The following is a 12,954-nucleotide window of genomic DNA, read 5'->3' on the forward strand; positions in this document are numbered from 1 at the left end:
CAAAGTAGGATTTCAGTCTGCTGACGTCCTCACTGAGTACGCTCTCGAGATGGGTCCACACCTTACTTTGAGTAACGAGCTCCCAGTCGTCCGCATATCGCAGCCTCAGGGAGGAAGTGTTCGGCATGTCGCCAATGTAGAAGTTAAACGGCATTGGCGCCAGAACAGATCCCTGAGGGACCCCATTCCTCAGTTTTTTTACTTTGCTCGTGGTGTCTCAGAGGGCGACATGGAATTGCCTTTCCCCTAAGATTGAAAAGAACAGCTTCAAGGTCTTTTTGCACTTTATTATCTTTGCTAGTTTGAGAATTAACCCTTCGCACCAGACCGTATCGTATGCCGCTGATAGGTCTATAAATACAGCACCAGTTTGCAAAATTTCGCAAGTCCATGCATATAGTGTCGGAAACGCTGGCAACAACGCCTAGAGAATGGGGCCCGATAAAGGCAGTATGCTCTTTCCTATTTAATTTGTTCGAATTTATTACTCTTAGATATTCCGCTCACTTCTAGTGTTATGTTATGTATTATGTATGCTGAATAGGTTGCTTGTGAATTTAGAATGTGGTTTCTCTGAGGACGGAATTCCGTTTTATTTTCTATTTCACACGACGTGTATACATAAAATATACAAATCAGTGCATGCCGATTTCACACAATTGTTAGCAATCTGAATCGGATGGAAGAATAAGAGAAAGATAAGGCTTTACGGAAAACTAGTACTGAGTCACATTAAAATGTTGTCTAATGCCTGGAAATTAGCTTTCTCATACTTATGCCATGCTGTATTTCCTGTTTCTCACTTCGGCCTAAACACTCGAAACGTGTATTTGTTGTTTATTAATAAATTGGCATATAAAATTGCACCAGCAGTATCTAATGTCTCTAAGATAGTCATAACATAAAAAAGAATAATCAGACTTAATTAGGGCAATGAGGAATTAATATTTTCACGTTTAGCTGTTCGAGTGATAAGTTGTGTGAGAAATCGAAAGTACGTTTTACTGTTATTGCACAACCAACATGGCGGAAACAGCTGTAAGTTTTGCCGAATGGGAATGTAATAACTGTTTATCTCACTTTCAACTGAATGGCAAGAAATATAATCGATTTCTCACGTTTAAATAACTTCAGTCCTAATCACCATGCTTAGGCTTGCACTTGCACGCCTAAAAATAACACATGCAAACAAACAAATGCAATTAAAGTCCACTCACACTCTTACTCTTACTTTACACTTACTCTTAAAAAAAAGTCATCATTTTTATGATAAATCATCATAGTCATAGAAGTATAGTATAGTCGTCTCCTAGTCTAGCCCTATTACTCCACCAAAAAGCTACTCAGCCTAAACAGCAGTTGTTTAAGTTTAATTTGCCGATGAGTAGGAGAAAGAGACCACAATTTTGAGAAGCCGGGAGAAGGCCAAATTTCCCCGACTTCACTTCAAGTTCAAGACTAAATGACCAAATGAAATTAGTTTCAGATTATATTCCGTCATCATGATGGATGGATATGCTTAAATTTAGATAATTTGTGGAAGTAGAAGAATTTGTAGAAGAATAAGTATAAGCCTAGATTAAACTATCTAGATAGGCTTTTTGACTTTGATCAACTTTTCAAACTCAAGGTTACCCCTCTCCCCGCCTCCCTCCAACCAACACATCATCACTGCCACTACTACTACAACCACCATCATCACTACCACTGCTACTACAACACTACCACCACTATTACAACCACCAACACCACATCATTATCACTACCACTACTACGACTAGTACTACAACCACCACCACCTCATCATCATCACGCCACTACTGCTACATCTATCACCATCACTACCACTACTACTACAACCATTACCACCACCACATCATCACTACCACTACTACTACAACCACCACCACATCATCATCACTACCACTACTCCTTAAACCACCACCACATCATCATCATCACTACCACTACTTCTACAACCACCACCACATCATCACTACCACTACTTCTACAACCACCAACACATCATCATCATCACTACGACTACTTCTACAACCACCACCACATCATCACTACCACTACTTCTACAACCACCACCACATCATCACTACCACTACTACTACAACCACCACCACATCATCATCACTACCACTACTACTTAAACCACCACCACATCATCACCATCACTACCACTACTAATACAACCACCACCACATCATCATCACTGCCACTACTACACAGAATGAAATGGATAGAACTGTCTTGTATTTTCCAAGCTTGAATGTAAAAGATAATTAATTAGGAGTAGCTACCGAATGCAGTTTCCAGTTTATTTTTGTTTTAAAGGGATTTTGTTCACTAAATAATTGCACAGCAATTTTTTCACAGTCATGGTATTTTTGAAAAGAGCTCTATAACCACCATAGGCTGTTTCTGACTGCTGTGCTGTAATGGATTGCTTACTTTCTGATCCCTGTGATTATTCAGTAAACAAATCAAAGTATAATGCGGAATAACCCAGGGACTCTGATTGGTGAGCATCAGTGGGGATTGAACCAGAGACCATTTGAGATGGATATCCGTGGATATTCTACCCAGGACAATGGGTGGTCAATATTTATTAGAGGGGAGAAAACCTTAGACCCTGGGATGTGGACAGTAGTGGGGAATGAACTCGAATACAGTATGTAGTCACAAGTAGGAAATGAACTCTGGGTTTGTTATAACCCGTGGACTTTTGGATGTGAACACCAGCGGGTTGTTAACCTGGAACTATGGATGGAACTGAGTGAACTGAGACTGCAAGATGCAGACACAAGTGGGAAGTGAACAAGAGAGAAATGTCCTCACTTTTTTATATGGACCCCCATAACTATGCAAGGTTGACATAAGTAGGGAGTCAATATAGGATTTATACACCAATGGGGAGTAAATTTGGGACTGTGGGAGATTGAAGCCAGTGGAGAGTAAAACCAGGAGATATAGCCATAGGATAGTAAACTGGAGCTTCAGGATGGACACCAGTGGAGAGTGAATCTGGAACTATGGGAGGTGGACACTAGTGGGGAGTGAACCCAGGACTGAGAGCTGGACATCACTGGAAGTGATCATGGAACCACAGGATATGGACTCCAGTGGGGAGTGAACTTGGGACTATTGGAGGTGGACACTAATGGGAATGAACCTGGGATTATGGGAGGTGGACACCGCTAGGGATTGAACTCAGAATTTCGGGCTCTGGACACTAATGGCAATGGGGAGTGGTCATGGGACCACAGTATATGGACTCCAGTGAGTAGTGAACCTGAGACTGGCAGATGGACACCAATGGGGAATGAACCCAGGATTGTGGTAGACAAACACCAGTGGGAAGTAATCCTGGGTTTTGAGAGGTGGAAACCAATGAGGAGTGAATGGGGAACCATGGGATTTGGACTCCAGTGGGTAGCAAGCAATTGCTATTGTCTGTTTCACGCTAAAGAAACCGGGATAAAGTCCGGCTCCATGGGCCTAATGGCTCTGAAGGACGACTTACTATGGTAGGTGGACACCACTGGGGAGTAAACCCAGGACTGTGGGAGATGGACACCAGTGGGAGTTGAATGAGGAACCACAGAAAAGGGACTCCAGTGGGGAGTGAATGCAGGACCATGGGACACCAGTGGGAACGTATTGTTCATGAAATTTGAGGTTTTATTCGTAAAATGTCCCTGAAATTTTTAATTGAGGGTCTGCATGTCTGCAACAGCTTTGTTGAAGAGGATTTTTAAAATCTTGTTGATAGCTTTTTGTAATATGATAGTTTCTTCAGTTAATGTCTCCCTACCAATTACGCAGTCCCACTACAGCTCTCTCTTTCCTGAACTTAATGTCAGTTTTTATGAAAATTATCAATCAAAAATTTTTAGCAATTTTTTTGTGCAAATTTTGTTGTTTTTAACATGCAAATATAGGAATTTGATTGCAAAATTGTGGATTTATTTTTGAAAAAAACTGCCACGTTATTTTTTCACCATCAGCACTGTTCAATTTTCAATCGAGAGATAAGAACAGATCTGATTGAGAATGACATACTAATGATGAGGGGCATGAAAAAATTACGGGGAATTAAAGTTAAGACTCTAGTAAAATCACCATGCCATCAAAGAGAGTTCCATTTTGACTCTGTCGTTGACAGTTACCACAGACTCACTGTGTCACCTCATTAGACTGTGAATTGTTTAGTGATTTTTAACTATTGTGCTTAATATTTTTATCAACTGTTTTGTTATTTTACACAGAGCTCAGACATTTTGAAAAAGTATGCAGCCAAAGTAGTTGTACCAAGTGTGTCAGAGAGAACTAAAGCAATCAAAGATGTTGTCGCACTTATTGAAAAAGGAGGTTTGTATTACTGAATAACTTATGATAATCCATAATTGTGATAACTCACTGTTAAAAGATGAATAATGACGTGTGATGCTGGGGTAGTTAAAATTGTTTGTATCTCTATCGGTTGTCAAAATTTAAGTTTTTGATCACATAATCTGAAAAAAAAATGTTAAAAGAAAATTGCTCTAATATGAAAATATTCATAAATTCTATTGTATTTGATATTGAAAACTTAAAAAGACCTTATTGGATATTCGTGTGTCATTAAACGGAGTACCATTATTTGTGGGGTTTTTTTGTTTTTTAATTTTTTATATGACGATGTGAACAAAAGGGAAATAAATTATTGTTTTGAGCAGTGTAAATGGGTTTATTTTGAAGGTTTGACATTAACTGATTTAATCATTTTTGCCAATAGACATTCCAGAAGGAGCTGTGAAAGGAATCGTCAAATATTTGTGTCAAGTCATTGGCTTTTATCGAGATGGAGCATCAAGAAGAGCTGCACTGCAGTTGATAAGATGCTTGTCCAAGGTTCACTTGGAAGCATCTTTGAAGGCTGTGTCCACAGGGCTTGATGGGCTTGAAAAGTGTCAGAGAAATACTGTGTATGCAAGGTAATTACAATTTGTTCCATATTTGTTTTCACGTTCTTTTTTTTTTTTTTGGCTTGGTTTTGACGTCACATCTCTTATTTTCTATGCTTTGCTTTTTTACATTTATTTCATGTTATAATACATTTTGTGGCTATTTAAATTCTACAATAACTCAATACATAGAAAAAAAGTACTTCCAGCTCATCTGTTTGTTACAATAGAGGAGAAGGTAAATTTCTTTCATCACATCAGATCAGATTCTAAAAGAATGCCAGTCATTAAGGTATTTCACAGATCTTTGGTAATTTTGTATTTTGAAAAAAAAAAAAATTACTTTTGATTTTCAAACTTGTTACTTGTCGTTTGAATTTCAGTAAATTTTACAAATCCAGGACAAGAGCTTCAATGAGCTTTTCAGTCATTGAGATTTGAACTGATAATTTGGCCTTCATAATCTGATATTTCAGCATGCACTGCCCCTCGATACGAATAATAATCGGCTCTTGTCACTCAAAGCTCAGCATGAGTTTTTCTTTGGATGTTATTGTGTCCTGTATTGGATCATGATCTACTGTGGTGAATTTGTGAAATATTTTTAGTTCAACAGTGGGGAAACATGATCAATTTATGTTATTCCATTTCTCTAAAATATGTTCATAGTCGAAGCTCTTCTGGTGATTCACTTTTGGGACTTTCCTGGACATGTGTGATTTTGAAAGACTGTTTGAAATCATCAAATGGCACTGATTCCATACAACCATTGGTAATTGATTCACTTTTTAATTTTAACCCTGCAATCTATTGAGACAAATTCTATTAATTATAAATTTTATCAAAAGTGTTAAAAAAAAATAAAAAAGAATAAAAGCAGGGAAACATTAGCTTGTTTTTGTAGAATGCTACAAGTATTGTACTGTAGCAAGAAGGATTGCTTATACCATGTTTATAAAAAGTGTAGCATCTTTATATTATGTAGGTAAAAGTTACAACTGTTCTACATACAGCTTGGCTGTTTTTGTTTTGTTTTTAATGCAATTTGATATATGAGAAATGCACTTTGGCACATTGTTGAAGGGAAAAAAATGTAACTGTCTACAGGTGGCACTGCAGTCTTCATTGGTTTATGGAGCAGTTCTGGCCAATAACAAAGTGATAATCAAAGCAGCATATCGAAAACTGTTACGAGTTTGGAAGGAGGTAATGTCACATCAAATTTTTTATCTCATTTCTATGTTGGTGTACTAAAAGTTATTTATTTTTTATTGTCTTTTCTTATAGATTGTTGTTTTTTTTTTTAATTTTAGGTTCAACTGCAGCCAGCATGTCACAGCTAGGTGACAATCTATGAATTAAGCTCTTTTCTTTTCCTTCATCACATTCCTTCCAAAAGATTATATTTTGTTATATTTTTCTTGTGGCAAGATGAATATTTTCTCTGACAATGTTAGACAACATTTTCATTTTCAATGACCATTTTGAAATTGCTTTTCAATACAAATGTTTCTTGCGTAAAAGTTGTTTTTGTTTTGTTTTGTTTTTTCAATTTTGTTTATTTTTTTTTTCATAATATATGAACTTATTTATGGCTTATTTTGAGTAAAGGTTAGTATCTCTAACTTAATATCTTTAGATTGTATTCATTGTTTTACTATTGGTTTCCTTTGTCCCTCAGGTTCCTTGCTCCATTGAAAAATATGCTGATTCAGTCGCTGCCTTGGAACACTCCTTGCATAGTATTCCGCTAATTTCTTTTATCATGAAGCTCCTAGCAGAAAGCAAATTGTACGACCTTATCCAGAAGTACAAGGTAATTTTCCACACAATCTGAAAATCATTGATACACAAATTGCCTGTTTTACATATTTTTTTTTTTTTGAAAGTCATGACGGGGATGTAATATTTCATTAAACATGAGTGAAATCCTACTCTACTAAATGATTCTTTATTTATTTGGGATTGTATTTTTAAAGATTTTTTTTCTTTCTTTTTTTTTTCTAGATAATCCTTAAAGAGATAGGGAGAAGGAGGAAATTTTAGAGCAAAATTGTGTTTTTCTTCTTCATTTAGATTTTTGTATCTCTGGAAAAATAGAGAATATTTATGTTTTACTCACTGATTTTTAGTCTATTCCCGTGTTTAAATACACTTTATCTGTTTTGGGGTATTACAAATTTACATGACCATTACTGGCTAATTTGATCCAAATTTATGAATTTATTCGTGATATCCTGATTTGATTTGAAAGATCTATTGTTGGAATTCCTCTGAAGATTAGAGAATTTTAGACTCTTGAGCTGGAGTGTCTAGCTTTTTGTTCTTGTTCTGAAATAAGATTTGATTGTGAGAGATGATATTTTTGTCTCATAAATCATCTCTTTGAAATATATTATTTAGTTATTAAAATTATATTTGTGACCATCTGAGTGTAACGTTATTGGCATTTAGGTGGTCTCAAGTATGACATGCAGATAGATTGCTCTGGAATCAACTTCTAATGACCAATGAATATAAGTATTGCAAGCACTGTGAAGCTTCTAAAAAGAAGTTATTCGAAAGATTCAAAATTTTTACTCATTGTCTGTGTCAGGTTCGTCTATGAATGTTTTGCCACAGGCAGAAATAAAAGGGTTTTCATTTGCAGTTAGAAATATGTGTGCGTCCCTGACATAATCAGGCGCATGGTGAAAATTTTGGTTTTGTGGGGGTTTTTTTTTTCATTTCTTGAAAGCTCATTGTCTCTTGAACATTTTAATCTTTATTTGAATCAAATCGGTGATTTTTCATGAAGATGGTCATATGCGGTCATATATAGGGTGTGAAACCCTAATTTTGAGAAAATCGCTTCCAACGTTGACAAGAGTTGATATTAAGTATAATAATTGCCTTCATAAAAAATTAAAATAAAATATTTAGGAGTAGAATTCCATTTGAATATTTCATCAATATGTAGAAAAGGTTTGATTTAATGATTTTTTATGAGAACTCATTTTCCATAAGAATTGACATCTTGACCAAAATTGTCAATTTCTCTGTTCAAAGCTTTTCATCATGCGACTGATTATCTCAAGGATGCCCACATATGTTAACTGTCAAGTATGAAAAAGAAATGAAAGAATTTAAAGTCTCTTTAGTGATTCAGGAAAATTTTCCATTGTTACTGTATGTGTTGAGATACTAACGTCATTCTAATTTTTTTCTATTGTGCAGCAACCTTTCCTAGAAGTTTATTTGAAGCAAGTACTGGCCAGTCGAACTTCACCACAAAAAGCTATAATGGTATGTTTGTTTTTTTATTTAATTATTTATTTTTTAAAAAATTTCGTAAAATTTTCTCACCCTTTGAAGTTTATAGAGGAATTTTGCCTTCTAGTGACAAGAACTACTCTTATCATAAGATCAGTGCCCTGAGAACTAGGGTTAAGTGACTTGCTCAAGGCACACAGAGATTTGAGATTGAACACCTGTCACCTCCTGGTTAAGATGAAACAGAGACCATATTGTTGTGCTATGTTACATCCTGTGCTAGTGTCTAGATTGAAATTTTATGTGTTCTCAAAATGAGTTGATCTTTTTAACATATCACATTTTAAAAATCTGTTTCAGATAACTAGTGGTGATCTTCTTCGTCACTGTTCACATGAGGACTATAAGGACAAAGTTTTGCCTGCTGCACAAAAAGCTATTCTTCGTAATTCTGAAGTAATTTTAGAAAGTAAGTATGTATTGTCTAGTTCGATTAGAATTGTTTTTTTTTTTTTTTTACTGTACACAGTGCATTATTTCTTTACTTAACATATTTGTAACTATTGCTTCTTCTTCTTCTTCTTCTTCTTCTTCTTCTTCTTCTTCTTCTTCTTCTTCTTCTTCTTCTTCTTCTTCTTCTTCTTCTTCTTCTTCTTCCTCTTGTTGTTAAATTTTCTTTTTAAGAGTAAAAAAAAAAACTCTACATTTTTTTCCCTTGTCCACAGCTGTGAGTGAAATGGTAAATGGATTATCAATAGATCTCAGTCAATATGCAGCTGACACAACTAAGCTCTTTACAGGTAATAACAGGTTGTTTTAAATGGCCATTTAAAAAAATATAAAATGATCTGCCAATTTAGCTAAAAATCACTTTTCATTATATTATTTTTTATTGTCCAATTTTACCCACTTGCGAGTAAAGTTGTTTAATTTATTGAGTAATTACAATGGGTATTTTCTTAAGTACATTGGCATTGGCGTGGTTGAATTGATAAGACATTGTACTGAAATCATGCTAATGCCCTGATTGACGCTTTTTATTTTATTTTATATTTCTCTTGCACGGTTATGAAACCGTATACAATATTTGTGTGAAACTAACATCTTTCATCTCTATTTTTTTCACATAATTACATTGTCATCATTACTGCAAGTGATGCTATATTTTAACCCTTATTTTGAATTTTTTGAAAATAAATGATGTAGCATCCATGGCATCCAAAGATGAATGTACCCGTGCCGTAGCTGTTCAAGCTATCAAGAACCTGGCTGGTCATTGCAGTGATCCAGGGGCTATTGAAAAAATGGCCTCTCTCCTCTTCAAAGTTTTAGGTGGTGAGTCATAAATGCTTAATTTCTCTTAGAGTTATGGCCGATTCGATTATAATGTCTTTCCTGAGCTGCATCGTTAAGACATAGGATTGTTGGGTAAAACTATTGGCTAATAAACTATTATTATTATTATTATTACGCGCTACAAGCCTTTTGCCTGACATTCGACATGTATCCTATTTAAAAAGATTAAAGTATCTAAATTTGCCCTCACTAAAATACCGTAGAATAAGAGGTGACCTTATTCATATATATATATATATATATATATATATATATATATATATATATATATATATATATATATATATATATATATATATATATATATATATATATATATATACTCCTGCATGGTTCTTAAAATATAGATTATAATTAGCATTTAAATTATTTGCATGTTACAAACACTAGGGGATTTAAATTTTAGATATTTGTTGAAAGATGTAATTCAACTGTAAGCAAAAATAATCTAATTCAAAAGACTGTGACAATTTGGAATAATCTAAAGTTTGAGACAAAAAATTATAATTCAATTAATAATTTTAAGAATGCCAGTGATAAAGAGCTTACTAAACATAATATTTTATTTTGTTGAATAATGTAACATGACTTTGGATCTTATTGTATGTTATCAATTATTTGAAACTCTCGAATCTACAAATTGGAATGCCAAATGAATGTAAATAGAGTTAATTATACTACAAATATTGAATACGACACTTATTTATCAGATTCTCAAAATTATCAATTAATTGACATTAAATACTTTTTATATAATTGATAAATTGTATCTATGCTTAAAAGTTATACAGACCATTTAAAGATTTTAGAACCTTTTAGCTCTTAAATGATACAATATGATTATTGTAACAATGTATGAAGCTAACTTTGGAATATGAAAGTGTTTTAACATTTTTGAAAAATTATCTTAAATCAGGTTCTGAGGGGAAGTTATCATTTGCTGACCAGAAGATCAGCGTGTTGCAGGGTGTTGGCAACTTGGTTTGTAACACGGTCAGTGGCAGCAGTTCCCAGCAGTCTCTTGCCACATCTGTATCAGAAATGTTTTTACCCATTCTACAGCAAGAAGGTAAGATAATAATAATAATATATACTTTATTCATCCAAAAAAAATGGAAATTCGTTTACAGACGTGGCATGCATAAAAATGTATAAACACAAAGTTGAGAATCTATAGCGACAATGTATATATATATATATATATATATATATATATATATATATATATAATATATATATATATATATATGCAAATGTACAAAAATGTAAAAATATACAACCAAGAACCAATAGCAATACTTTATATATTAATTTGATAAATTGAGATAGGCCCTACCTCTGGCCTTTTGTCAGAACTTGTGTATGTATATTTAAAAGATAGTATTTAATTTAAATCACAGTTGCACGTTAAAAATTCGAACACCATGTGGCAAAAATGAATTAAGGTGTATTGTGTTTTAAATTCTTACCTTGGGATGAAAAGGATAACTGTTTGGTATATTTTGTGTGACACTTGTGGTGTATTGTTAGACACACAACATGGCCTAAATTAGTGTTCAAGCCAGCAATTAGGCATATTGGTCGTATATCCTCAGGAGAGGCTTCTTGCACTCAGTTTCGTCTGTCCACCTAGCAGTGATTGGGCAGCTGGGTCTCTTAGATCTGGCGCATAATGCTTTATGATAGGCTAACATCTTATTTAAAGGGTAGCAGGCAATTGATACCATCTCTTTCAGGCTTCAGATTCCATGATATACTAAGCTCTGTGAGTCTCATGGCTTTGTGTATTGAATTTAAATGCAATAACAGCTTTTGTAATACTGTGAAAGTATCTTTTAAAAAAAGACAGATTTTTTTTTGCAGAGGAAAAAAAATAAACAGGCTTCCTGATTTGCCATTAGAAATTAGTTATTATATCTATACAGTTTTGTTTTTGTTTTTGTGTATGGATCATTTTCCGAAGCATTATTTTAATAATTATTTATCAAATTTTTATTTTTATTCAATTTTTTTTTTACCAGTCCATGAGGGAACATTGACTCATACCCTCTCCATGTTGAGCTTGTGGTGTGCCAAGTTTCACACACAGGTGCCTGACAAATTGATGCAGTGGTTCCCTGTAAGTATTCTTTTTTTTCTCACCAGGAAGGAGCATCTAGGGGAAAAAAAACAATACCAATATTCAAACCAATAATGTAATAAATGTATTACCTAATTTGTACTTTCAATTCAATTTAAGTTGGTCAAATTGGGATTTTTTTCTCCCCGGTTTCGGATTTTCATTGTTAAATTTGAACCTGCCAAATCTTTCGATTTTATTGGGAATTTCATGTCACTTCCCCTTTCCTGGTGTCCTTAATTTCCACCTTTTATCCTGAGTTGTGGTATTATAATACTACTAAAGAAAAACTTTCATTACTATAATCACTATCTTGAATCTAATTCCCAGATTAGCTCAAAATTTTCCCCAAACTTTGTTTCTGAAAAGTTGGCATGTCTGAATCCTGTCTGTTTTCAATCTAAGGAACCGTGCGACTCATTGATAAACAATCTGTGTCTCTTTCAACCATTTCAGAAAGGTATTGCTCTCAAAACATCAACATCCCCTGTAAGGAGTGCTTACATACGATGCATGAATACTGCTTTCAGTGGTGAGTTGAGTTTCATTGGACATTTGTTTTTATCATTAGCAACTCATTATTTAAATTACATTGTTAGGCTTCTATGATAAGGCGTACAGAAATCACTCCATATTATATTGATTAAGCCCTAAAGATTTTCCTTATTTGTCATGATTTTTAAAGAATAGTCACTTTAAGAGAGCATCATAATTTGTTTTTTTTTCTCTTTCAAGAAATAAATGTGAATCAACAGTTATACTCAGCTTTGCTCAGTCTGCCTATATGAATAAGAGGGGAAAAAAGGCAGAAACGCGTAACACCATTGTACATGGTTTCTTTTTTATGTTATTCTTGCATCATTTGAATAATATCAGTTGCGCTCATTGTCCAGCTATGAGGTCTAGTTATATGACACTCACTTCAGATTGGAAGGACCTGGGTTCGAATCCCAATCTGAACTGGTCATAGTTGAGTCCTTTGAAAAGGCTGTTTACTCACATTTTCTCACCGTATAAAATGAGTACTTGGCCATTAACAGTATTGTCTCTGACCGAAAAAAAAATTAGATAATAATGTCGCCTAACAGGTGTCATGTCTCATTCTATATATTAATTGTTGCTGTTGGCTAGGGACCCATTGTAAAGGGTTTTGAGCTCTATTAGTGAATATTGCATATTATGTAATAAAAATAAATATATCTAAATATAGAAATGCTCAAGACAAATATCATTCACTTGATATCCTTAGATAAAATAGAATAGAAAATG

At 34.1% G+C, this 12,954-nt stretch overlaps 1 protein-coding gene across 4 annotated transcripts in view; it reads left to right on the forward strand.

The window, feature by feature from the left end:
- Positions 1–760: 760 nt before the first annotated feature.
- Positions 761–12,954, forward strand: part of LOC144969092 (stalled ribosome sensor GCN1-like) — a 79,299-nt gene continuing 67,105 nt past the window's right edge. For all 4 annotated transcript variants that reach the window (XR_013644724.1, XR_013644723.1, XM_078908142.1 and 1 more), the window contains exons 1-13: positions 761–1,038; positions 4,281–4,383; positions 4,790–4,988; positions 5,628–5,730; positions 6,066–6,164; positions 6,640–6,774; positions 8,175–8,243; positions 8,571–8,679; positions 8,936–9,010; positions 9,417–9,545; positions 10,483–10,635; positions 11,588–11,685; positions 12,142–12,217. Coding sequence is in view for 2 of the 4 variants with exons in the window: in XM_078908142.1 (XP_078764268.1) it covers positions 1,024–1,038; positions 4,281–4,383; positions 4,790–4,988; positions 5,628–5,730; positions 6,066–6,164; positions 6,640–6,774; positions 8,175–8,243; positions 8,571–8,679; positions 8,936–9,010; positions 9,417–9,545; positions 10,483–10,635; positions 11,588–11,685; positions 12,142–12,217 (1,363 nt within the window). In the remaining 2 variants the exon portion in view is untranslated. The remainder of the gene's footprint in view (positions 1,039–4,280; positions 4,384–4,789; positions 4,989–5,627; positions 5,731–6,065; positions 6,165–6,639; positions 6,775–8,174; positions 8,244–8,570; positions 8,680–8,935; positions 9,011–9,416; positions 9,546–10,482; positions 10,636–11,587; positions 11,686–12,141; positions 12,218–12,954) is intronic.

Source organism: Berghia stephanieae, chromosome 3 (genome assembly GCF_034508935.2).
Source record: "Berghia stephanieae isolate SIO BIC M18660-M18661 chromosome 3, UCSD_Bste_1.3, whole genome shotgun sequence".
NCBI classification, from domain to species: domain Eukaryota; kingdom Metazoa; phylum Mollusca; class Gastropoda; order Nudibranchia; family Aeolidiidae; genus Berghia; species Berghia stephanieae.